Source organism: Platalea leucorodia, assembly GCF_965183815.1.
Source record: "Platalea leucorodia genome assembly, chromosome: W".
Classification (NCBI taxonomy): domain Eukaryota; kingdom Metazoa; phylum Chordata; class Aves; order Pelecaniformes; family Threskiornithidae; genus Platalea; species Platalea leucorodia.
In genome coordinates, this window is record NC_138859.1 from 189,352 (window position 1) to 210,403 (window position 21,052).

The window sequence follows — 21,052 nt, forward strand, 5'->3', positions numbered from 1 at the left end:
CGTCCGGAGGCGCCGTGTGTTGCTGGGGGCTGTTTTTGGCTGGGGGGGGTGCGGGGCGGGAGGGCCGGGGGATATTTTTTCTTTTTTAAATTATTATTATTTTTTTCTGCATGCCCTTTGCGCGGGAGCAAACCTCGGGCGCTAACGCTGTATGTCGAGGAGCTGAGCTGAGCTGTTACTGTCCCATGAATGCTGGTGGATCGTTGCCAAATTTTTCTCTTCTCCCCCCCTTTTCTCTCATTCTTTTTCCGTCCCCCCCGGCATATCTCCCCCCCGCCCCAAACCCCTTCGTCTTTTCTTTCTGAGCCTTGTAAGTGTAAAAGATGACTCTGATTTCGTTTTTGTCTCGGGAAAACTGCAAATAAATTATGAGGAAAAAAACAACTGACCAAAAAAAAAATAGCCGGAGGGCAAAGGCTGAGTCAATCTGTACCCGCCGGTTCGCCCCGCGGACGCCCCGTGGCCATTCCCGGCCCCGGCTCGATTCCCGACCCGGGAAGGCACAAGGAGAGTCGGAGCCGGGCTACAACCGCCAAAGACAACTTTATCCCTGCCCGGCCGGTGCGGCCAGCGGCACAGAAACGATAGGCAACACCGATCACGATACAATCCCGAGCGAAAGCTTTTTCCCTTCCAGAGGAGGAGGAAGAGGAGGCAGCGAGGGCCGCGGGGCAGCTGGCGGGCGCTGGGCCCCAGGCTGCCGGGAGCAGGGGAGGGGGCTCCCAGCCGCGGGGAAGCCCGGCGAGCCCCCCCGGCCGCCCGCCGGCCCTGAGCACCGGGGCTGGCTTCCAGCCGGCCCCGTGCTGCCTAAACGGGGGGCTCAGGCACGTCAGTGGGGGACAGAGCCCCCGAGCCAGCCAGGGGCACGGGGGGCTGGGGGCTGCCCGGGGCCCCCCCGTCCCAGCTCGGCTCTTCCCCATGCCACCACTGAAGAGAGGGAAGGGGCCCAGAGGCGACCCCCTCCCCGGCACCGCCTCGGCCCTGTCCCTTCCCCGGGGACGGGCGCCACAGCTTCCCGCTCACCGGCACTGGGAAAAGCTCCTGAGGAGGCAACAGGTGATAACGCAGCAGCGAGCCTCCCCCAGCAGAGGAAAGCGCCTCTTCTTCCCTTCCCACCCCTCTCCCACCCCCCCGGGCTCCCTCTTAGGACCCTCACCCCAAAGACCCCCCCCAGTTCCCCCAGGCAGCCCCGGGGAGCCCCGGCTCCTCTCTCCCCGGCCGCCCGGGAGGCCGAGGCGCTGGCTAGTGTTACAGGTGTAAAGGCAGGGGCGGGCGCGCGGCCGGGCGCCCCGTGGTCCAAGCCGCCCTCGGGAAAAGCGAGGGCAGCGGGTCTCCGGCGCTCCCCCCACCCCGCAGGGCGCCAGCCCAACACCGGCCTCGCCATCCCCTCGAGACGAAAAAAAGTCATGTAACCGCGCGGCGCCGAGGACGCCCGGCCCCGGCCGCTGCAGCGCAGCCCAGACCTGGGAGCCCACCCTGGGCTTCTGCTTGCTGTCCTGGGTGCGGTGAGGTCCGAAGGGGAGCGAAGGCCTGGTGGTCCGGAGCAGAAGACCCCGGGCTCCGCGTCACATGATTTCACAGCACGAGTTCTGCTTTCGAGCCTGGGAAGAGAAGGAAAACCGGCAGTGACGCTCGCTGCAGCTCCCTGAAGCTCGCCACGAAGGCAAAGGCCCTGTGGCCCCACGCCGAAGGCTCGTGGCACAGATCTGCCCCCCTCAGCCGTCCCCTTAGCCAGAGCCCGTGCCGGGAGCTGCCGCGGCCGGGATCGGCATCAGCCTCCACCCCGCAGGGCAAGGAACAGCCCAGGCGAGGGGCTGAGGAGCTCCGCAGCTGGGGTTTGGGCAACAGAGCTCCCTCCAGGTCCAAAGCAGCTGCGCCGGCGGACGGCGATCCTTGCCCGGCACCCGCATCCACCGCCCTGGGGGTTTATTCTGCCCTTCCCTGGCTCTCCGGGGAGGGGGCGACCCTCCCCTGGGATGCAAATCTGCACTCACAGTTTTGTAGAAGGCTTTGGACTGTGCCCCGAGCACCTCCGATTTGGAAACCAAGTCGTCCAGCTTCTCCCCTCGCTCCAACAGCGACTCCATGGTGTTGTGCTGCCGACAGAAACCGGCGCTGAGCCCCGGCCCCGGCACCCCGGGCCCTCCCCGCCCCGAGCAGAAGATGGAGGTGCCACCACGTCCCCATCCGCACAGGAGGGGACGAGCCTCTGCCCTTCCACGGCCGCCCCGGCCCCGCGGCGAGGGAGGGAGCGATCCCAGCCCCAGCAAAGACGGGAAGGTGGCAGCGAGCGGGAGCAGAGGAGCCCTCGGTGCAGGCGGCCGCACACGCGCGTCACTTAAAGCGGACGACATGCGAGGATGTAACGCTGCGCAGGGGAGGGACCGTGGCTTGGAGGAGGGAAGCGGAGGGGAGCCAGTGCCCCCGAGGAGCCGGGAGGGAAGGGGAGAAGCAGCTCCAGCAGCACCGGGAATGTCCCCGGGGAATGGAGGGGGCCGGATGGCCCCTGGAGGGCCACCCTGCACCCGAGCCCCCCGAAGGGCGTCCCCACAGCCCCGAGCGGTTGTGCCAGCCGGAGCATCCCAGCCGCGGGCCCAGCGTCCTCCTCACCAGGATGATTTTGGTCTCGTCCAGCTCCGCCTGCACTCTGGTCATGGGGTCGGCATCGCGGGGGTTCTCGGAGAGAAACAACATGGCGTCAGCACCACCGCCGCAGGGACGCCGGCGTTCCCCGGGCCACGGCCCCGCAGCACCGGTGTCCCAGCACACGCCGAGGCGTCACCTCCAGAGCTGGGGCCGTGGGGAGCATTTCCCGGCCTCCGTGCAGGAGCCGGGGGCCGTACCTGGTATTTGCTGAGGTACCCGTCCAAGGCCGCGTAGCTGATTGTCGCCGGGGATCCCGAAGGCCAGTCTACTTTGCTGACCTGCCTGGAGAATTCATCCAGCACCTGCGACGCAAGGAAGCGGGCGGTTACTGCCTGGCCAGAAGGGATTTTCCTCCTCGAAAAATGAGATCTTCATCCTCCTTGTTCCCTTCTGAACAAACCGAGGGAAGAGGCAGAAACCAACTTCCTCATCAAACGACGGACAGAGCAGTGCCTACGCCAGGTAGGGGCGGTCATCCCCGACTGTCCCCAAAGCCCTGTGCCCTGCCAGGGTGGCCTGACACGTCATCACCGGATTTTGGCAACACCGGGAGCGCAGCGACACCCAGTTTCCCCCCATAAAACCCAAGCCAGACAGGGAGGACGGGGTGGTTGTGAGGCCAAGGCCTGGGCTGGCAGCAGAGCGGAGCCGGGACTAAGTCCTAGCGGGCAAAGCCAAGCCACTGCACGGCCGGGAAGTCTTTGGGCCGGTCGGGTCCCGCTCGGCTCAGCTCTGATGCCCCCAGCTAACAAGCAGGAGGGCCATTTCCTCATCGGAGCACGAGCACAAGATCTGGATTTGCTCCCCGGAGCAGCCCCGCCGCAGACTCTTGCCCCCGGAGCTGCTCCTGGCCCGCGCGCTCACCTTGTCCAGCAAGGTGAAGCAAACCCGCTGCGGATACTCGTTATCTGCAATCACCACGCCGGCCAGCCCGTCGTTCCGGACGTACACGTGGCAGAGGTACTCTGGGCAGAGAGTTCACGTCAGAGAGGCAGCGGGAAGGTCCAGAGCCTCCCCCAGCACCCGCCGCCTCCCACCCGGCCCCGGCAGCTCTTCCACAACCCACGAATTGCACTGGAAGGTTTCATTCAGTGACCGCGCTTCACGTGATTTCATTAGGAGAGCGGGAAGGGCTCAAGGGAGGATCAAAATCAGCCCCAAATTGTGTTTCAGCAGGTTACCGCAGCCTGGCCACGTGGTGGGGACACGACACTGCCTTTCCAGGGCAGCAGGTACTGCCAGCGTTAACCAAAAACCAGAGGGGGAAGTGCTCAGCCTGATTTTCATAAATAACAACTTGTCACAAGCCTGGAGTGTCATTAAAGAGGCTGCAGCGGCCAACTCCAGGCCGCACCCTGCGCGTCTCAGGGGGCGGGAGGGACGCGGAGCAGGGCGGGGAGGCGCGAGGAGAGGCCAGAGATCGCGGGAGGGGACAAACCCGGCAAGCGGCAGGCACGCAGCCCAACAGCTCCAGGTGTCCCAAGGGCGGCCAGGAGCATAACGAAGCTCGACCTTTCACTGCTTTGAGGTCTCGTTTTTTATCATAAACGGACAAGGAACGAAGCACGTGCGGCTGCGTGCTGACCCCGGGTTATCCTCTTACCTTGCTCCTTGACGGAGGCTCTGCTGCCCAGCTCCGAGCGCTCCACGATCAGCTGGCTCGTGAAGGTCATGAATTCCTGCACGCTGCAAAGACAAAGCATCGGCGCTCGAGTCTGCGAGGGGACCCGGGGCCGTGTGCGGCCTAGAGAGCCACGGGCGTGCTGGCGCAGCAGCGATGGCGGGGATCACCTGTCCCACAGGGCCCCGGCGGTTTGGGCAGACCGAAACCCCCAACGTCTGGGGAGCGGGGACATGGCCGAGCCGTCGGTTTTCCTCGGGGAAGAGGCCGGAGCCTGCACCTATGCAGAGCTGCAGCCACCACCCAAACACCTCCAGCTTCGCCAGGCCAGGGGAGCGCCCACCCCTCCCCAGCCGTGGCGAGGGACTCGCGTCCTTGGGCTGAACTTGCTTTTGGGGGATTTAGCAGCCAGCAAACCTCCGCTGAACCACGGACCTGCCCGGCTGAAGCCTGGCGAGCGGCTGCGCCCTGCTCACACGCAGCGAGGGGCTGCGGGGGCCTCCGGCCCCTTCCCTCGCCTGAGCTTTTATCCCGTGCTCGGGGCCCTGACCCCAACCCCACGCAAGGCGCCAGCGAGCCGGGGAGGGGCTCGACCCGCAAACACACCTCACCTACCCACCAGTTTGATCAAAGTCGAGGAACATCCTCAAGTCGGGCTCACGCTAAGTCTGGATAACATTCCCGAGCCCAGCCACGCTCCCTGCCAAGGGCCGGACAGGCTTCTCACGTAAACCCTCTCCTTCGCCCCACAGTAAAAGAAAAGAGGCCAAAGTCACGAGCAAGCGCAAAATCGATCCGTTCCCAACACACACCGGGATTAACGCTGACAAATTCCCCACTTCACCTGGAAAGTCCCAGGAAGGGAAACCTGTCGGAGCTCAGATTACCGAGTTTGCTCAAACACCCCCCGCACCAACACGGGAGCTTCACGTGACGCGGCGCCGAGGAAATGTCAACGAACACGGACACCGGCACGGCAGAGACCGCGGTCTCCCCCACTGCCTTCCACTGCTGGAAGCAACTCCAGATCGGGGATTTGCCTCTCGCACTTTACGTGTTCCTTAGGGGTTTTGCATTTCCCCCAGCCCGGACACCACGCGATCGGATGCCGGCTCCACCGAGACTCCGAACCGACAGGTTTCCAGGCGCTGCAGAGAAAAGACCAGCCCAAAGATTTCTTAACATCAAACTTCAGCAGAAACAGAGGACCAACGCGTTCCTCCTGGCCTGGGGGATCTGCTGGCAGCCACAGCCGCCGCAATTCCAGGATTTAAGAGTACTCCCGGAGGAATCAGCCACGGAAGACTTCATTCCCTCACGCCCCCTTCCTCACCCTCCTAAACTCTTCGGCAGACGTTGGACGGCTGACGGCCCGCGCTGGCATGGCCAGGCCAGCCCTGTCCTCCTGCCCGCGGGCTCCGATGGCTCCCAGGAGCCCCAGCCGCGTTCACCCCAGACCCGAACCCCAAACCCAACTCTCTGGTAACTCCACAGCCTCAAAAAAAGGTACAGGCAGCGTTTTTAACCCAAACTTCAGTTAATCGCACCTTAAATATCACACCGAGGCCGCGCTCTCACAGGCACCGAGGCGCAAGCAGCCCCTCCAAGCACAACCAGGCAACCAGCCCAGGGCAAGGATTAGCCACCAGAGAAAAGCTGCGAGACTGACGAGCACAGACACCCCCTCACCCTCCACGCACGGCATCGCTGTTCCCAAAAAGCCAAGACTTTTTTTTGGGCAAAGAACCAGCCAGCTGCCGGGCAAGCGGCTCTTTTCAGCTGTAGCCAATGGCAAAACCACGCAGGGAATTTTCTCAGGATTTGGCAAACTGAGAGCTGCGACTACGAAGCGATTTGGGTTTTTAAGGGATTACTTCACCCACCGCAATCCATCTTCGAGCGCCTGCGTTGGCAGCACTGGCACAGCTCCTTTATCCCTCTTGCATATTTGGCTAAGAAAGTATTTTTTAAGACAATCTTACTTCAGTATTTTTGCTTTATCACTGGAATTGCAGAACCAAATGTGCTCGAGGCTCCATAAAATCTTGGCAGGGACAGGACACGGAAAATTCGAGTCCTATAGGTGAGTATTTCCTAAAGCCTTTATCATCTGGAGCTGGGGGCCGGGAAAAGAGCATTTCCCAACAGGCACCTGCTTTATTTTACAGCTTTCAGAGGCTGTCGGGAGCTCCCCTCAACTGCAAGCTCAAGGGCGACCGCTGAGAGAGCTCCGCGACCTCTCTGCGTGCACGGAGCGGGCAGCGGGACGCCCGGATCAGCGTTCAGGCCTAAACCAGCTCACCCGAAGCTGTCAGAATAACCCGAGCGGAGGTTTGTGGGCTGGGAAAAGTTTAAGATTAAACCAAACACCTAAATAAAAAGAGCGCGGAGGTGTCAGGCGAGCCTCGTTCGTCTGACACAGAGAGGAGCCTCCTCCCACTCGCCTCTCGCACCCAGCAGCCGCCGTGACTACCAGGCTCAGGCACTCGCTGGAGGGGGAGCAGCTGACCCGAGCGCTCGGGGTGTTTCCCTGCGCCCAGATTTTGCCGCTTGGCTACGGCCGACGAGTTACCAGGTCAAACCTGACCTCCTGCTGCTGGCCCTGGGCGGCTCGTAGGGAAAACGAGGTTTCGCTCCACTCCCGAGGCTGAAAGGTGGCTCCAAGTGGATTTTGCAGCACTGTGCAGGCTCACGGCTCCCCAGGGGAGTGTCTCCGGTGGGTTTATCCCTTCGGAGAAGCCTGTCACCGCTGCCACTGCATCCCTGGTGCCACCGACCAGGAAAGAAAAGCCCCCAAAAGCTTCTACTCCCTCTCCCCGAGGCCCTGCCCGAGCCACGTGCCGGCCTCGCAGCACACAGGGGAGATTCCCCCGCCCCAAGTCTCCCTCGGGGGGTTCGGGCGCCCCGGGCACCCACCTGGAGCGCTGGAAGAAGTTGAAAGTGGACACGTCGTAGGCGGCCTTCAGTAAATGCACTTTGGGGTCTCCCTTGTAGAGGACGCTCAGGCTGTAGAGCCTCATGGCGCCGGCTCCCGCTCTCCTGGGCGCAGGGGGGCCGGGGTGAGGGGGGGCCGGGCGGGGGGCCCGGGCGGCCGGTGGGGGCCCCCCCAGCGGGGCTGGGGCTCGGTGGGACCCTGCTGCCACCACGGCTGGGGCTCCCCCAAACCCTCCCTGCTTTAAACACCCACTCCAGGATAACCCAGCTAGCCCGGTTCCCCGCCCCAGTATAGCCCAGCTAGCCCGGTTCCCCACCCCAGTATAGCCCAGCTAGCCCGGTTCCCCGCCCCAGTATAGCCCAGCTAGCCCGGTTCCCCGCCCCAGTATAGCCCAGCTAGCCCGGTTCCCCGCCCCAGTATAGCCCAGCTAGCCCGGTTCCCCGCCCCAGTATAGCCCAGCTAGCCCGGTTCCCCGCCCCAGTATAGCCCAGCTAGCCCGGTTCCCCGCCCCAGTATAGCCCAGCTAGCCCGGTTCCCCGCCCCAGTATAGCCCAGCTAGCCCGGTTCCCCGCCCCAGTATAGCCCAGCTAGCCCGGTTCCCCGCCCCAGTATAGCCCAGCTAGCCCGGTTCCCCGCCCCAGTATAGCCCAGCTAGCCCGGTTCCCCGCCCCAGTATAGCCCAGCTAGCCCGGTTCCCCGCCCCAGTATAGCCCAGCTAGCCCGGTTCCCCGCCCCAGTATAGCCCAGCTAGCCCGGTTCCCCGCCCCAGTATAGCCCAGCTAGCCCGGTTCCCCGCCCCAGTATAGCCCAGCTAGCCCGGTTCCCCGCCCCAGTATAGCCCAGCTAGCCCGGTTCCCCGCCCCAGTATAGCTCAGCTAGCCCGGTTCCCCGCCCCAGTATAGCCCAGCTAGCCCGGTTCCCCGCCCCAGTATAGCCCAGCTAGCCCGGTTCCCCGCCCCAGTATAGCCCAGCTAGCCCGGTTCCCCGCCCCAGTATAGCCCAGCTAGCCCGGTTCCCCGCCCCAGTATAGCCCAGCTAGCCCGGTTCCCCGCCCCAGTATAGCCCAGCTAGCCCAGTCACCAGCCCCAGTATAGCCCAGCTAGCCCGGTTCCCCGCCCCAGTATAGCCCAGCTAGCCCGGTTCCCCGCCCCAGTATAACCCAGCTAGCCCAGTCACCAGCCCCAGTGTAACCCAGCTAACCCAGTCCGCCGCCCCAGTATAACCCAGCCAGCCCAGCCCAGCCCGCCCCAGCAGGTAGAACCCCGTCGCCACCAGGCAGAACCCAGCTCTCCATCCCCATCCCCCCCGGCCCTCCCGGCCCGGCCCGCGGTACCGGCGGCTCCGGAGGGGGCTGTGAGGAGGCGGCGGCCGACGGAAGGGGGAGAACGAGCCCGACCCGGAAGCAGAACCGCGGCGGCCGGAAGTGACACCGGCCCCGGGCAACTGCCACGGGGCCTCGCCCGCTCTGCGCTCGCGCGGACTTCGCCCCGCCCCCTCAGCCTCTTGACCAATAAGCGCTCCGTCTCCCCCCCTCCCGCCTCGCCCACCGCCCCTCGCGGCCAATCAGCGCCGTCCTGGCGTCATGGGGCGGGGCTTCTTCCGCCGGAGCTCCGGCGGGGGGCGCTCGACCGCTGTGGGGCGGGGGCCTGCGTGGGCCCCCCCCGTGGGGCGGGGGCGCTCGTGGGGCTGCTCTGCCCGTGAGGGGGCCCCTCCGTGGCGTGGGGACCCCCCGTGGGGCTGCTCTGCCCGTGAGGGGGCCCCTCCCTGGCGTGGGGACCCCCTGTGGGGCTGCTCTGCCCGTGGGGCGACCCCTCTGTGGCGTGGCCCCATGCGCGGGACCCCCGCCGTGGGTTGGGGCCGCCTCCTCTGCGCGGCTGCCCTCTCCCCCGTGGGGTGGGGCCCACCGACGAGATGTGGGTGCACCCCCCGAGAGTTTGGGACCCCTCTGTGGGGTGAGGACCCCCCCATAGGGCCAGCTCCCCCCACGGCTGGGGCAGGGGTGCCTGAGCCCCCCCCCCCCGCCGCCCCACGGGTGCCCCCAGGCCATGGGCAGGGTGGGAAGCAGGCGCTGTGGGGTGACCCTGGCCCCGCCATTGCACCCCAAACCCTGCCCCCAGCCCCCTCGCTCCCCCGCGGGACTGCCGGCACCCCCAGGGCCCCCCCAGGCTCCGGGGGGACCCTTCCTTCTTCCTCCTCAGCTCCGTGAGCGAGGGGCCGCCGCCGTGGGCCGGCACCGGGAGGTTTTGGGGTCCACCCGTGGCTGGAAGTGTCCTCTTGCCTGTTGCGACCCCCATAAGTCTGCGTTTCCCCAGGTGCCCCCCAACGCTTGGCTGACGGCACCGACCCAGGGGCAAGAGGGGAACGCCGTGTCCCTGTCCCCCAAAACCAGTGGCTGTCCACGGTCCGCCGCGACGCCCGGCATCACCGGAGCTTTTCCCATCCCGGGGGCACGGAGCACTTTCCAGTCACCCTCGTCCCTCGCCGTGTGTCCGTAACCTTTGTCATCGAGCGACCGGCTCCTCCGGCCCGGCGCGGTCTCCATGGGAGCGTGCCGGGTTGCTAAGCCGTCCGGTGGAGTGCTTGCCACCGCCACCAGGACATCGAGCCGTTGATATGACAACTGGAGCGGGGACACGGGTGGCCCGGGGCGTGGTGCTTCGCATGACGGGGCCAGCGGCCCCCGGCGGGGAGGGGTCCCGGCCAAGCCTCGCCACTGCACCAGGACTTCCCTGCTGCCTGTAGAAACCCACCGGGGTGGGCTCGCGACCCCTCGCCGCGCTGAAAACCGTCCGGTAAAATAAATTTACTGGTGAAAGGAAGCGAGTGGGAAGAGCGTGACGAGCATCCCCGCCGGCACAGAGGGCTGCGGCCCCGAGATGTGGGGTGAGAGGGCTGAGCGCGCCGGGGTGCCGGGCCCCTCTCCCTGCCCCTCCGCTTGAGGGTCCGGAGGCCGGGGGGGGAGAGCGGGACCCCCCCTCAGCGGGTGCCGGAGAGGAGGCGGCCGCTGCCGGGCATCGGATGAGATAAAGCGGCGAAAGTGGAGCATCCCCCGGCGGAGCGAGGGACGGAGCAGCCCAGTGCCGGCCGGACGACTGCCGGGACGGGGAAGGGGGCTCGCTCCCTGGGCCAGGTGTGGCGGCGGGGTGCCCGGGGCTTGGCGGGGGGACGGCTCGGCCCGCAGCCCACCCCGCCCCGACGGCTGCCCCCATGCTGGATCACCGAGCCAGGATGGAGAGCGGCAGGAAGGAGAAGGTGAGGCTGCCGCCGGGGCGATCCCAGGGGTGACTGGCGGGGAGATGGGGCGGGGGGCACCCCGCGGATGCGGGCAGCGGTGCAGATCCTCCCCGGGCTGCCAGCCCTCCCTGCGGCGAGCGGCCAGGCGCTGATGGCGTCTGCTGCCGGGCAAGGTTCCGCTTGGGGACGGAGGTAGCCGGGAGGGGAGGACAGCTAGCGGGTCGGACGTCAGCTCCAGAGGCAAAGCCGTGCAGCCCGGCGTCAGCCCCGACGTGCCCAGGGGGGTCGCCGTCCCGGAGGTCACCCCCCGGCACGCTCCGGGGAGGGGACCCAGCGCCACGAGCCAGGGCTCTGGGTTTTGGTGCACCGGATCTCGGCACGGCACGGGCCGTGCCCCATCCCCGTGCCACCGAGGACCCGGGACGGAGCCGGGAATGCCTGTGGGACTGCACCGCCTGGCTGGGATGCTCCCGCTGTCCAGGCATTGCCGTTGGCATCTTGCTGCCAACCAAGCAGCTGCCATCCCTGGGACAAGATGGGGCCTGTCACCTCCTTCGGCTGGTCGTCACATTGTCCCCGAGGCACCCAGAAGGACGGCACCCGGCTCATCCCTGGCCAAACGTTGGTTGGGGGCAGCTGCTCCCATCTCCTCTCCCGGATGGATTGAGCTGATGGGGCTGTGCCATGGGTGAGGACAGCGAGATGCCTCCCAGCTGCGGACCGGGATGTCCAAGGGGACACCGAGGGGACATGGCACGTGCTGGGGCAGGAGTGCGTGGCTGGCAGAGTCGGGCATCGCCGGCCACTGCAACCTTCGGCCGCGTGGTTCCCAGCTTTGTCCCCTTTGTGGGATGTGTCAGAGCAAACAGTTTCCTTGGGAAGCCGAGAGCCGGTTTCGGTGGCATGGGAAGAGCCAAATCCTGCCGAGGAAGAGTGAAACCCCTTGTTTCGGAGGCAAGAGAAGGGATGAGTCGGGACACGCGGCACCCGAGATGGAAAAAATGTTGGAGAAATAAAACTCAGACCCTGGGGTGCCACTCGCGGGTGCCGGCCCTGGGGACGGGGACCCTCTGGCCGCGGCAAATTTGGTGCTCATGTGCCGAACAGTGCCACAGGATGGCTTCATGCTGAATACCTTCAGCCGACAGCTCAGGCGAGATGGTCTAATCCAGCTCCACACTTTTCCTGGCAGGATTTTTCCAGCCATCCTGGGCTGAACACCCTCCGGGTCGTGGAAAACCTCACCACGGTGCTGCCTTGGGCTGCCCCGGTCCCTTTCTGGGGTGGCCGGTGGCATCCCCCAGCACGGCGGCATCCTCCGTGGTGCAGCCACGTCTCTTGGCATCTTGTCTCGTGGCACCTCGGGAGTTCAGGGCTAATGGAGCCCCCAGGCTTCGGCACCGGGACAGGGCGGGGAGGATGGCTGGAGAGGTGCCGGGGTGCCGCGATCCCGCCCGGCTGAGGGTGGTGGCTGAGGCCTGCCCAGGCGCGAGTGCTCTGCAGGGCAGGAGCTTTCGGGGCAAGGAGATATTTGGGATCAGCCCCTGCTCAGGGAGCTGGAGGCTGAGGGACGGTGTTCGGGGCCGGGCGAGGTATCAGGGTGCGCTGGGGGGATCGGGGCGAGCAGCTGCAGGTTTGGCTGAGCCGAGGCGGTGTGTGCTCTCCCCATACCGGGATGCTCCAAACGACGTCCCAAAGCATTTTGCAGAGCCCCCCCACCCCGAAACACATCGGGAAGCAGCAGCAGCCTCGAGGAAAACATCCGTCTGCCGGCAGAAGTGCAAGCGGGAGCGTTTGAAGCTTGCCCAGATCCCAGTGACTAATGAGCCCTCTAATGCCGCCGGCTGCATCTGGCCAAGCCGCAAGCGCGCTCTCTCCCCCCGCCAGCTCCATCTGACAGCCCGGGGCTGCCTGCCCCCGATTACGTGCCGTGGCTAATGGAGGCTGCGCCGGCGGCGGAGCCTGGGGTTGCTACGTAAAGGGTAAATACAGGTCCTGCCTGCCAGGCGCTTCCCTCGAGTGGGCCCTGCGATTCTCCCTGGTAGCGAGGCAAGGGAGCATTTCCTGAGAATAGTTTTTATATCCCGCCCGCGGTCCGGGCTGCCTGCCCTTGGCCCCCCTTTCGTGCCAAGTTCGATGGGCGGAAAATGGTACCCGCAATTCCCAGGGGGATACAGGGAGAGGGATGCTCCCGGCTCCCAGGGGACGGAGAACGCAGCATCCTCGTCGCAGACACGGAGGGGTCCCGCATCCTTGGTGGGAGCTGCTGAGCTCCTAAATGGGATTGCTGGAAGTGCTCCTTGCTGGGAAAGACTCTGGGGTTCGGCAGGATGGGACGTCCCAGGTCACTGGTCCGAGGCCTGCTGGAATGGCGCCGGCTTCAATGTGGTGTCAACCATCCGAGCTTGTGGAAAATCAATGGGCTGAAAGCGACGGCACGGGGACCATCTGACAGGCTGCGCCGGGAGAGGATCTGGGGCCAGCAGCGGCTCGTGCTGGTCGTGCGGATTCACCAGCGTGTCCGTTAGGTTGGAGGCAGGATAGTGGAGAGATGGGATAAGGTGTTTCGGGGTGTCTGTGTGCTGATGGGGAAAAGCAGGGCCAGGGGAAGGAAAATTTGGATTATTTATTGCGGTTCAGGCCAGCCGGGTCCCATATCCCCCATCCCCAGCTGATACCATCCGTCCTGCCGCAGGTGGAGCAGATCCTGTCGGAGTTTCGGCTGAAGGAGGAGGACCTGAAGAAGGTGATGTACCGGATGCAAAAAGAGATGGACCGAGGGCTAAAGCTGGAGACGCATGAGGAAGCCTCCGTCAAAATGCTGCCCACCTACGTCCGCTCCACACCCGAGGGCTCAGGTACGGCACTGCCGGGCCCCTCGGGCATCGCTCCGGGTCCTTTGCCATGTCACCTCTTCCCCGGACCTCGCCGAGCTCGGTGCAGGAGGCCGAGCCCCCCCCGAGCCGGTCACCTCCCGGCTTTGCAGAGGTCGGAGATTTCCTGTCGCTGGACCTCGGCGGCACCAATTTCCGCGTGATGCTGGTGAAAGTGGGCGAGGGGGAGGAAGGGCAGTGGAAGGTGAAGACGAAGCACCAGATGTACTCCATCCCGGAGGACGCCATGACGGGGACGGCCGAGATGGTGAGCTGGGCACGCGGGGCGTCCCGTCCCCTCCCGCACGGTCCCCGTCACCGGGCAGGGGCACGCCGTGCCGCGTTTCGGTGGGGACGCTGGTGGGGGCATCCCTCATCCCTCCGGGGGGTGGCAGGGATGTGGCCACGCACTGGGGACCCGTGGTGGGGTGGTGGCCGGCTGCAGGCGGTGGGAGGATGGGGGACAGCCCCCGGCGAAGGCTGGACCTCCTCTCTTCCAGCTCTTCGACTACATCTCCGAGTGCATCTCCGATTTCCTGGACAAGCACCAGATGAAGCACAAAAAGCTGCCCCTGGGCTTCACCTTCTCCTTCCCCGTGCGGCACGAGGACATCGACAAGGTGAGGGGGTGGCCGGGCAGCACGAGGACTCGGGGGGTCCCCAGGACCCAGCTACACCCACAGCCCCATTTCGGTCTTACCCTTGCTCCAGGGCATCCTCCTGAATTGGACCAAGGGCTTCAAAGCCTCTGGCGCGGAAGGGAACAACGTGGTTGGGCTCCTGAGAGACGCCATCAAACGGCGAGGGGTGAGATGATCGTACGGTTTGTGCCAGTACCGCAGTGGTGGGGAGACCCCAGCACCCCTGGCTGTCCCCACGATGGGGCCGCTGGAGCCTGGCGTGTCCCCGGGAAGGGTCGTTCCACGCGTGCGCACACGCAAGTGTGTGACACATGCCTGCATCCTCGCCCTCGGGACCCCCCCCCCCCCCCAGACCCGCCTGCTGCGGCACAGCCCACACCCCCGGCGAGACCCCGATGGTCCCTCTCCCCTCCCCAGGACTTCGAGATGGACGTGGTGGCGATGGTGAACGACACGGTGGCCACGATGATCTCCTGCTACTACGAAGATCACCGGTGCGAGGTTGGGATGATTGTGGGTAAGACGGCCCCTTCCCGCAGGGACACGCAGCAGGCCAGGGGGGAACCGTTCCCACGGCCCCGCTCACGCTCCCCTGCTGCGAGCAGGGGCTTGTCCCTTTTGGGGACGCCCACCAGGGACAGGGGGTTGGCAGCGGCGCCCTGCCGAGGTCCTCCCGAGGTTGGGACGCCGGATGGCATCGCCTGGCCCCGGCACGGTGGCGGGGGCACCTTTGGGGTGGAGAGGGGGTCTGCTCACCCAGGGCGCGGGTCTGTCCCCAAGAGCCATTCTTTCTCCAGGCTGCCGGTGGCTCCGGCGTCTCACCGTACGGCTGGGGACCCACTGAAGGTGGCCAGCGCTGGCCGTGCCGGGGAGCCCGGGAGGTGGGGATGGGTTTGAACCCCGCAGGCTCCTTTGTCCCCCGCAGGGGAGCAGCCCCCCGCCATCCTCCAGACCCACGCTGGCTTTAGTGCCATCAACCATGCGGCCATCTGGGCTTTCCGCACTGGCTCACACCGTCCCCTCGGCCTGGGTAAACACCGCGCCGCCAGCACCGGGCTGTTTATCAGCTCCTCCGGAGGCCAGGCTGCCCTCACTGCGCAGCAGCCGGAGCCCCTGGGACCCCGCGGTGGCCGTCCCTGACACCCACCAGGGACACGCAGCCGGCTGGGGCCGTGGGGAAGGATCGGGGGGAGCAGGAGGCTGAGCTTCCCGATCCGCATCAGGATGGGGACGTACAGCTCCGAGCGCAGCCCCCCAGCCACGGCGCTGGTTGCCCCACGGAGCCGTCAGGACAGGCGGGACGCGGGTGCTGGGGGTCAGCGCTGTCCCCCGCCACCACCACCCGCTCCCATCCCCGGTTCCCGCTGGCAGGGACGGGCTGCAATGCCTGCTACATGGAGGAGATGCAGAACGTGGAGCTGGTGGAGGGCGACGAGGGGCGGATGTGCGTCAACACGGAGTGGGGGGCCTTCGGCGCCTCGGGGGAGCTGGACGAGTTCCTCCTGGAATACGACCGCGTGGTGGACGAGACCTCACTTAACCCCGGTCAGCAACTGTAAGGAATAGGACAGATCCAGTTCCTCTGGGCGTCCCCCCGCCATCCCCGGCCGCGTCCCCTCCGCCCACCCTTCTCTTTCCCCCTGCCCGCCCTCACCACACTGGGCTCAGCTGAGGCTGGAGCAGCTCAGCACAGGTACCCCCAAAGCGGGGGTCCTTCGCCCCGGCCGCCGTGCCCACGTGCGGGGATGCGTCCGGCAAGGGGGGGGAAGGAAAGAGGGGGTGCCGCGGGACGTGGCCCCCCATATCCCGGCCCTGACGGCCGCCCCCTCGCCTGTGTCCCCCCCCAGCTACGAGAAGATCATCGGGGGGAAGTACATGGGAGAGATCGTCCGGCTGGTGCTGCTGAAGCTGGTGGACGAGAACCTGCTCTTCAACGGGGAGGCCTCCGAGAAGCTCAAGACCCGTGGGACCTTCGAGACCCGCTTCGTGTCGCAGATCGAGAGGTACGGGGCTGGCGGGGCCGCGGCGGGGGGCCGGCACCCCCAAACCAGCCTGCTGTGCTGCCCCACACTGGGGTCTTCCGTCCCGTAACCGCACAGGCGCATCAGGGTGTCTGTCCTGTCACCCCACGCCAGGCTGTCCCACATTGGGGTCCCCTGTCCCGTCACCCCACGCCAGCGCTCTATAACCGCCCCGCACGGGGTCCCCGTGTCCCCCCGTCCCCTGACCGACGCACCCCTCTCTCCCTGTCCCAGCGACTCCGGCGACCGCAAGCAGATCTACAACATCCTGACGGCCTTCGAGCTGCTGCCCTCGGGGACAGACTGTGACATCGTGCGGATGGTCTGCGAGAGCGTCTCCACCCGCGCCGCCCAGATGTGCTCGGCCGGGCTGGCCGGCGTCATCAACCGCATGCGGGAAAGCCGGAGCCAGGAGACCCTCAAAATCACCGTGGGGGTCGACGGCTCCGTCTACAAGCTCCATCCCAGGTGAAGATCCCTGGGAGCCTTCCTCCCACCGTGGTCCCCTTCTTCCTCCTCCTCCTGCATCTCCCAAGCCTTGACCCCGTTTTTTTCCCCTCTGACAGCTTCAAGGACCGCTTCCACGCCACGGTTCGGCAGCTGACGCCCGGCTGCGACATCACCTTCATCCAGTCGGAGGAAGGCAGCGGCCGTGGGGCCGCGCTCATCTCGGCCGTCGCCTGCAAAATGGCCTGCATGATGGGGCAGTGAGAGAGGACTCGGGTGGAGGATGAGGATGATGATGGCCTGGGGGGTGGGAGGACGGCGGTCCCGCTCGGAGCTCTGCGAGGAGCAGAGACGGACGTGGGAAGGGATTTGCCGCTGGCGAAGGCGGCTCCTGGCTCCCCAATAAACGGGGTTTGCGTGGACTTCTCCTCTGGGGCCGCTTGAGCGAGAGCTCCTCGTCTTCCTCGTGCCAGCGGGGAGACCCCCCCGTGGGGCTGCCCCACGTCTGCGGGGTCATCCTGCGCCTCCCTGGCCCCGCTGGGGACCCGGCCGTGGGGAGCGGGACCCCCGTGCACCCCCCCAGCCCCTGTGCTGGGACTGAGACCCCCCGGGGGGCTGGCCAAGGGGTGAGGGGCTGGTTGGGGAGGACCTGGGGACAGAGGGGGCCGGGGTGGCCCCCACCAGTGAGCCCCGGAGGTGCAGAGACCGACTGGGGTGCGCCGGAGCTGTGCCGGCCGTGCCGCAGCACCGATTTCTGGGGATCCCCTCCAGCCTTGTCCCCGCAACAGACGCAGGGTGGGGGGCAGAGCCTGGGGGCACCCCAGCCTCCCCCTCCCAGCACTGACCCCCCCAAAAGGGGGCACAGACCCCCGCCAGGGGCTAAATCCTGCTCCCGCCAGCGGCAGGACCCCAAAACCCAGCGGGTCCCAGCCCACCCCAAAAATGTGCCGTGGCTTGGCCCCCTTCCCAAGCAGCCAAAAATAGTGTCCCCTGCTCCGGTGACAGCCGGGGGGCCCGGCCTGGCTTGTGTCCGGCACAGCCCCGCGGTGTCAGCACCCGGCGCCAGCGCCAAGTTTGGCTCGGCCGCCCGCCCGCGTCCGCTGCCCGATTTAGCCTGGGGTGATAAGGGGGGGATAAAAGCCGGGGCGCCCCGGGGAGCCCCAGCCCAGGGCTGCGGCGGGGATGGTGAGTGCGGCCGGGGACACCCCAGGCACCAGGGATGGGGTGCCCCAGGGCGTGGGGATGCTGTGGGGGGGACTGGGGGCACCCCAGGGTGTCGGGGTCCCTCTGGGGGTCTGGGGCACCCCAGGGATTTGGATCGCCCTGAAGGTTTGGGGCACCCCAGGATGTTGGGGTCCCTCTAGGGATGGTGGGCACCCTGGGGTGTTGGGTTCCCCAGAGGGTCCAGGGCAGGGTTTTGGGGTCCCCCTGGGGGTCTGGTGGCACCCCAAGATGTTGGGGGTCCCCCTGGGGGTCTGGGGCATCCCACGGTGTTGAGGTCCTCCTGGGGCACCCCAGGGTGTGTGGGGTCCCTCTGAGGGTTGGGGGCACCCCAGGGTTTTGGGGTCCTCCTGGGGCACCCCCAGGTGTTGCGGTCCCTCTGAGGGTCTGGGGCACCCCAGGGTGTTGGGTCCCTCTGAGAGTCTGGTGGTACTCCAGGGTGTTGGGGTCCATCCGAGGGTCTCGAGCACCCCAGGGTGTTGGGGGGGGGTCTGGGGGCACTCTAGGGTGTTGGGGTCCCTCTGGGTGTGTGCAAGCACCCCAGGGGTGTTGGGGTCTGCCTGGGGGCACCCCAGGGTGCTGAGGTCCTCCAGGGGCACCCAGGGTGTTGGGGTCCCCCTGGGAGTCGGGAGCACCCCAGGGTGTTGGGTCCCTCTGAGAGTCTGGTGGTACCCCAGGGTGTTGGGGTCCATCCGCGGGTCTTGAGCACCCCAGGGTGTTGGGGGGAGGTCTGGGGGCACCCTAGGGTGTTGGGGTCCCTCTGGGTGTGTGCGAGCACCCCAGGGATTGAGGTCCTCCTGGGGCATCCCGGGGTGTTGGGGTCTGCCTGGGGGCACCCCAGGGTGCTGAGGTCCTCCGGGGGCATCCCGGGGTGTTGGGGTCTGCCTGGGGGCACCCCAGGGTGCTGAGGTCCTCCGGGGGCATCCCGGGGTGTTGGGTTCCCTCTGGGGGTCGGGGGCACCCCAGGTCTGGGACCCCCTCGGGCTGTTGGGAGTCAGCCCATGGTAGGGGCCATCGTGGGGGGCCGGGGCCACCCTGGGACGCCTGGGGCCACCCCAGGATCCGGGAACGTCTCAGGGTGTCGGGGTCATCCTTGGGCGTCGGGGGGCACCCTGGGCATCAGCCAGCAGGATTCCCTGTGTTCTGATTGGCTGCGGCCAGCAGCCAGCAGGATTCCCTGTGTTCTGATTGGCTGCGCCCAGCAGCAGTAGGGTTCCCTGTGCTCATGGCCGTGGCCAAAAGTGGATTCCCTGTGCTCTGATTGGCGGCAGCCCTCAGCCAGCAGGATTCTCTCTGTTCCGATTGGCCAAGGCCAAACAAAAGGGATTCCCTGTGCTCTGATTGGTTGGAGGACCAAAAAGGGATTCCCTGTGCTCCGACTGGCCAGGGCCAAACAAAAGGGATTCCCTGCACTCTGATTGGCTGTGGGACCAAAAAGGGATTCCCTACGCTCCGATTGGCCGGGGCCAAACAAAAAGGATTCCCTGTGCTCTGATTGGCCGGGGCCGGACCAAGGCTTCCCCGCGCCCCGGTTGGCTCCCGCAGGCCAGCAGGAGGGCGGGCACGCGCGGCAGGGCGGCGGCCAGGCGGGCGCAGCGCCGCTCCTCCAACGTCTTCTCCATGTTCGAGCAGTCGCAGATCCAGGAGTTCAAGGAGGTAACGGGGCGGGGGGTCCCGGGTGGGGGGTCCCGGGTGGGGGATCCCAGAGCAGGGGGTCCCAGGGTGGGGGGGTCCCCGGGCTCGTCCCCCCCGACCCCCTCGCCCGCTCTGCTCCAGGCCTTCAGCTGCATCGACCAGAACCGGGACGGGATCATCACCAAGACGGACCTGAAGGAGACCTACACACAGCTGGGTCAGTGGCGCCGCGCAGGGACGCGACGGGGACGGGGACGGCTGCGGCGCCGAGTCGGGGTGGTAACAGTGGCAGGGGACAGTGACGGTGCCAAGCTGGGGACGGCGGTGATGCCAATCGCAGGGTCGGTGGCAGTGCCAAGGGTGGGGACGGTGACGGTGCCAAGCCCGTGGCAGTGATGGTGCCGGCGATGGCGCCAAGTGGGTGACGGTGCCAGTGCCAAGGGGGTGATGGTGCCAGTGCCCAGTGTGGGGACAGATGTGGTGCCAGGCACAGGGAAGTGACCGTGCCAAGTGCGGGGCCAGTGACGGTGCGAAGCCCGGGGCGGTGACAGCCGGGGCCGCCCGGGCGCGCCGAGGGAACCACTGGCTTTATCTCCCGAGGGACACGTCCCCGCGCTCCCGCTGGCATCTCCGGTGCCGCCTCTCCCCTCCCGGGGCCAGGCTGTCCCCGGTGCCACGTGGCCTTGTCACCGTGTCCCCCCCCCAGGGAAGACGAACGTGAGTGACGCGGAGCTGGAGGAGATGCTGAAGGAGGGGAAGGGGCCCATTAACTTCACCGTCTTCCTGACGCTCTTCGGGGAGAAGCTGAACGGTGAGCGGCCCCGGGTGTCCCCCGACACCCCCCAACACCCCTGACACCCCGACACCCCCAGGGGTCAGCCCCAAGCCCCACCTAACACCTCCCCGCCAGGCACCGACCCTGAGGAGTCCATCCTCAACGCCTTCAAGCTCTTCGACCCCGCCGGCACCGGCACCGTGAACAAGGACGAGTGAGCGGGGGACAGCAGGGACCCCTCGGGGCACCCGGCCAGATCCTGCCTCCCCCGGGCGGGGGACGGGAGCCGACCCCGGGCTCAGCCGTTCCCTCTTCCCGCAGGTTTAAGCAGCTCCTCCTGACCCAGGCGGATAAGTTCTCCCCAGAGGAGGTGAGGCGGCTCCCCTGGCCGTCACCGTCCCCATCCCCGTCCCCTGCGCTGGCCCCTGCCCACCCCGTCCCCTCACAGTGTCCCTGCACGAGGGGGGACAACAGGACCCTCGGGGGGAGTGGGTGCCCAGGACACCCGGCTCTGCCTGCCCACGGGGAGATGTGGGGAGGGGGACACAGCCCCCAGCCCCAGCTCCCCATGTGTCCCCCAAAGACCCTGTCCCCAAGGTCCCCGTGTGTCCCCCATAGTCCCTGTCCCCAGGGTCCCCGTCCTCCACAGGTGGAGCAGATGTTCGCGGTGACGCCCATCGACGTCTCGGGGAACATCGACTACAAGTCCCTGTGCTACATCATCACCCACGGGGACGAGAAGGAGGACTGAGGGGACAGCGGGTCCCCCGCCCTCCGCCGCTCGCTCTGGCCAAATAAACCACCAAACGAGGGGATCTTGTCCGTCTGTCCGTCTGCAGTGGCCCCAGGGAGGGAGGTGGCTCTGTTCAGCCTGGGCTTTGCACCCTCGCATGGCTCCCGGTGTCCCTGTGGAGCTGGCGTGTCCCCAACGCAAGGGACAGCCCCCCTGCAAAGGACGGGCTCCCAGGGGACCCCGGCACGGGGGACAGCAGGGCCACTGTCC

General features: G+C 66.8%; 3 protein-coding genes across 3 annotated transcripts; 2 read left to right on the plus strand and 1 right to left on the minus strand.

Annotated features, from left to right (window-relative positions):
* Positions 1-1,173: 1,173 nt before the first annotated feature.
* LOC309601535 (synaptobrevin homolog YKT6-B) lies at positions 1,174-7,321 on the minus strand. Its single transcript, XM_082334583.1, has 7 exons — positions 7,184-7,321; positions 4,250-4,332; positions 3,511-3,611; positions 2,844-2,948; positions 2,611-2,676; positions 1,995-2,096; positions 1,174-1,601 (listed from the first exon to the last, which is right to left on the minus strand). The coding sequence occupies exons 1-7, from the start codon at positions 7,285-7,287 to the stop codon at positions 1,566-1,568; spliced, it is 597 nt and encodes a 198-aa protein (XP_082190709.1). The 5' UTR covers positions 7,288-7,321; the 3' UTR covers positions 1,174-1,565.
* Positions 7,322-10,360: 3,039 nt separating this feature from the next.
* LOC309601654 (hexokinase-4) lies at positions 10,361-16,682 on the plus strand (the record flags this gene model as incomplete). Its single annotated transcript, XM_082334812.1, has 10 exons — positions 10,361-10,454; positions 13,132-13,294; positions 13,423-13,577; positions 13,810-13,929; positions 14,021-14,116; positions 14,368-14,467; positions 15,322-15,505; positions 15,798-15,953; positions 16,206-16,439; positions 16,538-16,682. Exons 1-10 carry the CDS (start codon positions 10,410-10,412, stop codon positions 16,680-16,682), a joined length of 1,398 nt encoding a protein of 465 aa, XP_082190938.1. The 5' UTR covers positions 10,361-10,409.
* A 1,958-nt stretch (positions 16,683-18,640) lies between these two features.
* LOC309601692 (myosin regulatory light chain 2, atrial isoform-like) lies at positions 18,641-20,800 on the plus strand (the record flags this gene model as incomplete). The annotated part of the gene is made up of 7 exons (XM_082334859.1): positions 18,641-18,655; positions 19,185-19,295; positions 19,416-19,491; positions 19,981-20,085; positions 20,185-20,263; positions 20,371-20,419; positions 20,699-20,800. 7 exons carry the CDS (start codon positions 18,641-18,643, stop codon positions 20,798-20,800), a joined length of 537 nt encoding a protein of 178 aa, XP_082190985.1.
* Positions 20,801-21,052: the final 252 nt, after the last annotated feature.

Excerpts from the sequence above, each read along its gene's own strand:
- LOC309601535 (XM_082334583.1), bottom strand. The coding sequence starts at position 7,287 with ATGAGGCTCTACAGCCTGAGCGTCCTCTACAAGGGAGACCCCAAAGTG. Across the intron at positions 3,612-4,249 it reads AGCCTCCGTCAAGGAGCAAG|AGTACCTCTGCCACGTGTAC; the intron begins GTAAGAGGATAA and ends CTCTCTGCCCAG. Across the intron at positions 2,677-2,843 it reads GGTACCTCAGCAAATACCAG|AACCCCCGCGATGCCGACCC; the intron begins GTACGGCCCCCG and ends TTTCTCTCCGAG.